Source organism: Octodon degus, unplaced genomic scaffold, assembly GCF_000260255.1.
Source record: "Octodon degus isolate 3935 unplaced genomic scaffold, OctDeg1.0 scaffold00008, whole genome shotgun sequence".
NCBI classification, from domain to species: domain Eukaryota; kingdom Metazoa; phylum Chordata; class Mammalia; order Rodentia; family Octodontidae; genus Octodon; species Octodon degus.
The window spans coordinates 28,461,994-28,467,360 of record NW_004524584.1 but is presented as its reverse complement, the minus strand read 5'-3'; the positions used below and the strand labels follow the sequence as shown (position 1 = coordinate 28,467,360).

The 5,367-nt window shown below is 44.9% G+C and overlaps 1 protein-coding gene across 1 annotated transcript in view; it reads left to right on the top strand.

The window, feature by feature from the left end:
• Ctnnd2 (catenin delta 2) overlaps nt 1-4,127 on the top strand; it is a 927,345-nt gene extending 923,218 nt beyond the window's left edge. Inside the window, exon 25 of the mRNA XM_004625202.3 lies at nt 3,109-4,127. Coding sequence (XP_004625259.2) covers nt 3,109-3,369 — 261 coding nt within the window. The 3' untranslated portion in view covers nt 3,370-4,127. The remainder of the gene's footprint in view (nt 1-3,108) is intronic.
• Nucleotides 4,128-5,367: the final 1,240 nt, after the last annotated feature.

Sequence of the window (5,367 nt, the reverse complement as noted above, 5' to 3'; positions counted from 1 at the left end):
AAAAAAAAAAAAAAAAAAAACCCAAAAATATTATCAGCCCAGGCACAGTCTTTGTCTTGTTCTGGAGCACAGGAAATTCCTGAGTTCATGCACTTCAAAGGCTTCTGTACCCCCCTGTATCAGACAGGAGCTAGCAGAGGACAAGAGCATAAGCTGGGAATACTGAGATGGCTGGGGGCACCAGAAAATTCTGAGGAACCCCCTCTGGCCTAGTCAAAAGCTTCCTAATCCCAGTGGATCCTGAAATTCAGTCGCTTCCCATATGAGCCATGTTAGGAAACACTTTGGTCTTCCAGTGTCACTTATGAAACTGTGATGCAATGGCCCATCCCCAGAGAAGCCTCCGTCCCCTGTGCACATAGCAATCAGACACATTGGTAACTTCTCTTCACCCTGTAGGACAATGCCTGCATGACCATTAGGCCTTGTACATCTTCACTGTCTCTTCCAGATCATAAGCAGGATACCAAAATGAATGCAGGAAAGATGAAAATAAGCCACTCACATTCTATAGCTTCTACTCTGTATTGTTTCAATTTGAAAAAAAAAACTGATGCCACTATTATGGGGAAGTGGTGATTCTTTGAGAGGCTAGATGTAGAATTACTTGTGAATCACTGCTTGGTGCATCGTCCAAAAAACCAAAAGCCAACATATATTGCCATCCCACCCATGTTCCTGACGCCATAATTCACAACAGTCAAGAGACAGAAGAAGCCCAGTGTCCATCCATGGATGAATGGTAGACAAATGTGGTATGTCCATACAAGGAGAAGTATTCAACTGTGAAAAAGTGGACAATTCTGACACACGCTGCAACACACATGAGCCATGATGACCACATGCTGAAAGTCTTCATGCTGAGTGAAAGCAGGCAGGCACATGGCAGCACACACTGTGTGATTCCACTTACGTGAGACTCGAAGAGGGGTAAAGTCATGGAGACAGAAAGCTGTTTGGGGGTGCCAGAGGATGGGGAGCATGAGGGAAACTTGCATCTAAGTGCAAACTCCTTCCTGTTTGGGAAGATGAGGAAGGTGTGGACATGGACGGTGGCGGTGATTATGCAGTACCAGAGCCTTGCCTAATGCCGCTGAGCTTTATGTCTCAGGGTGGCTAAGATGGTCCATCTCATGTGACTGTATTGCACCAGTAGTAAAGAAAAGAATTATGTGCCGTGATAGCGTATGGAGCCAGGAACTAACCCTCAAACACAATAGGATATTATCCAGCCATACAAAGAAGGAAATCTATTATTTTTGGCAACACGGATAGAACTAGAGCTCATTACGATCAGGGAATAAGCCAGGCACAACTACTGCATACTCTAACCCATCCACGGAAGCCTAAAAAGTTGATTTCATAGAAGTAATGACTAGACTGTCACCAGAGACCAGGAGTGCCGTGGGGTGGAAGGGGACAGGGAGATAGTGTCACAGAACATGACCAGAGCCCAGTTAGATAGCACGAGCAAGCTGTAGCTCTCTGTGCAGCACAGGAGGGCGGGCATCAGACACGAGAGCCTCTCCGGCATGTGGGCTTTTCTTTTAAGTCGATATTTTAATTTTTTAGGAATTCAATGATGGTTGTTATAATGTATGTTGTTGTCTTCAAATTAGTTTGTTCAGATCATCAGGTATAAGTGTGCAAAACTGGTCAAAAAATTAAAAAGAAAGCAGTTTAAGCATTAACTGTTCCTTTCAATAGATCAGTAAAAATCCTCAGTACAATTAGCCAAGCTATTTTGTGTATACGCATGTCTATTTCTTTTTTCCCTTTCTTCTATCTTTGTTTTCTCCTTTCCCTCATCCCAGTTGTTCCTGTAAACAGCTTCTTTCCCTTTCATAGTGTCTATCGTAACTTCCAGATTTTATTTACTCTTGCAGGTTCATAGGGAGACAGTATGACGTTTGCGCCTGTGGCTCTGATTTATTTCACTTATGAGTGTGGTCTCCAGTTGCATCCATTTACCTAGAAAAGCCTTGAGTTTACCCTTTTTTGTAGCTGAGTACTACAGAGAAGATACCCTGAGCTCAGGTGTTTTAGGAAGACTTAGAAGAGGGAAGTTGGAAGGTCCCCAACACGAGGCAACGCTAGTTCTCAAGGAGATAGAAATGTCAGTTGCCCGGATTCAAACATAACACACGGTATACACCGTTCACATGATCTCACCTCACCCCACAAGTATGTACACTTAAAAAGAAAAGAAAGTAAGGTCTGGCCAGACAGCTCAGAGGACTAAAGCGCCTGCTTAGGCAGACACAGGGACTCGGGCTGGATCCCGGGCCTGCTGGGCTGGCCCGCCCCGGGCGCCCTGAGACGGCAATGGAGAGTGGGCGTGGGGGCGGGCCTGTAATCCCAGCTCTTGGGAGGCTGGAAACAGGCGGATCACGATGGGTCCGATCTACGCAGTGAGACTCTGTAGATCCCGTACTAAATACTTTTTAAAAAATAAAAATAAAAAATAAAATTGAGAAGGAAAGTATTGGCGGCATTCAGAGAATGGTTAGGGTAGGCGCATCTCTTGCTTTTGGTTTGTTCGTTGTTTTTTTCTGTATCTTAGGGAAGGGTCTACAGGGTGTTCAGGGTCTCACTACTAGATCAGACTTGTTGCCTGTTTACAGCCCCCCGTGTGCTGGGATTACAGGCATGTGCCACCACACCCAGTCTCAATCGCTGTCTCAGCGTGCCCCGGGGGCAGAGTCGACACAGCAGGCCCCGGGGATCGAACCCCTGGCCTCTGCACCGGCTTTAATCTGTTGAACTATTTGGCCGGCCTTTGTTTGTTTGAAGGCAGAACCTTGCCGGAGGTGTGTGTATTGGTTTTTGCTGTCTGGAGGATTAAAACCATGGCCTTCATACTGAGCTACATTTCCAGCTGCTTTATTTCATGTTTGATTTTGAAATGGAATCTCATTAAGTCTCTAAGTTGGCCAGGTTGGGCTAAGCTTGCGCTCGTCCTGCCTCAGCCTCCAACATTGCTGGCGCTGCAGGCATGGCCCACCATTCGGGGCTTCCTAGCCTGTCTTTGAAGGCGGATGGAGACATGGGAGAGAGGGAGGCCTGGCCCGAGTGGCCAGCTCACCTGGTGTGGTCCCTTCCCTGCAGGTGTCCACACAGCCTGTCCCCCAGGAGCCCAGCAGGAAAGACTACGAGACCTACCAGCCGTTTCCGAATTCTACGAGAAACTACGATGAGTCCTTCTTCGAGGACCAGGTCCACCATCGCGCCCCCGCCAGCGAGTACACCATGCACCTGGGCCTCAAGTCCACCGGCAACTACGTCGACTTCTACTCTGCTGCCCGTCCCTACAGTGAACTGAACTATGAAACGAGCCACTACCCGGCCTCCCCCGACTCCTGGGTGTGAGGAGCCGGCACGGGGCGCTCCAGGAACCGTGCATGTGCATGCATACCACGAGACATTTCTTTTTCTTTTTCTTCTTTCCCTGCAAATTTAGTTTGTTAAAGCCTGTTCCATAGGAAAGCTGTGATAACCAGTAAGTGCTATTTTAGAGAGCTAAATGCCTCTAGAGTTAACTCGGAGATCCATAGAAAGCTAGCGCGATCCTAACTGTGACAGCGTGCAACACCTTTCTAGTTTGAACTGGAGAGTTTACAAAGTGCTTTATGCTGAATGTGGCGGCCAGGTGGAGAGAGGGACGTGCAGGGCGGCAGGGTTATCATTAAGCACAAGACTGAAGAGTTTACACGCTTTGTGGGGGACGGCTTCTCACGCTTTGTTTACTCCCTTCATCCGTTGTGACTCTAGGCTTCAAGTTGCATTGAGGTTCCTCTGTACAGCAAGATGTTTCTTGCCTTTTGTTAATGCATTGTTGTAAAGTATTTGATGTACATTACAGATTAAAGAAGAAAAGCGCGCTGTGTATATTACACCAGTGCTGCTGTGTTTCCTCATCTATGGTTCTAAATATTGCTTCAATTTCAGACTTTTGAAAGATGTATGGATTTCCAGGCTTTCTTTTCTTTTCTTTCTCCCAGTATGTTTTAACACAAAAGAAAACAGGAGAAAAAAAAAAGGATATTTAGCAGTATTGTTCGTTCTGATGTGTGAATTTGTTTGTGGCAACGAAAAACAAGGCATCCAGCAGTTTCTGACAATTAACATACATCATTCCACACTCCTTGTCAACGAAGTGCTTTTTCACTGCCTACAATTTTAGATGTAGATATTTGAAATAGATTTTTTCATTTATACCAGTTTTCTTTATGATGATACAGTGTTAAAAGAAAATAAATTACAATTGATCTGTCATCCATATTTGCAAAGAATGTCTATTTCCAAGGACCTAGCTTACAAAACATACATTCCTGCTTGTGCGTCTGTGCGTGTGTGGGTGTGCGTATGTCCCTGTATGTATAAAAATGACCTATGTGAGATCTTACTTTGACAGAAGCGTTTTCATTTGCTGTTCATCCTGTACAAACTTTGTTTTTAGCTTTTAGTATCAATGTACATCAGTTTGTTCCTTTTGTACTGTAGCTAATCTTCTGACCATCTAGTGACTCAGGATCTTAGGCCAGTTGAAGTGAAGTTATAGGATTTCTCACATTCACACATTCTTGGATACCAACTCTTCCTCCAGGTTGATTTCCTTCCACGTCTTATGCCCTCAAACCCTACATGGCTGACTCACTAATTTCACTTTGGGCCCAATTACTTGAAGTATCCACAGAAAATGTAAACTGCTCGCCTGACTCACCCCAAACTCTTTTGTTCATGTGGCAGGGAGCAGTGGACAATTATGGACTAGATGACTAAAATTGAACTTGAAGCTAATGTTAGACTAGTGGTTAACAGAGGTAAGAACTAAGGCTAACCATTTCAGAGAACATGGGCTGTGGGTAAATTAGCTTTGCTCTTTAGATGCAAGTGACTGAGGCCGATAGGTGCCTAGTAAATGTTAACTGTTACTGGAAAAAATAAAAAAATAAATAACGAAAAAAATTGGCTGCCATCTTCCTTTAAAACTTGCTCCCCTTCACATACTGCAATTCCATGCCAAGGCCAACAACAACGCTTCATTCTCCAAATTCAACAACAGTGAACTTTCTCTGTGCCTATCTTTGGAAATACAAAGTTAATTTCCAGAGTAAAGCAGGAGAAGGAAATTGACACACACTTTTTTTTCTGCAAATAACATACAAGTTGGACCTTGTTGCTTTGTTTACTGCAGGACCCTGGCTTTGTGGTTGCTGTCAGAGAAACTATCTCACCCATCTGGAGGAAGGTAAATAGGTAGCACTGAGGACAGAGTTTGTACTTCATCTGTGTCAGAGGATGCAACTGCCAAGTTCATGGGAGCAGAGCACGTGGAGCAGACACGGCTCATCCCTCTCCTAGTCG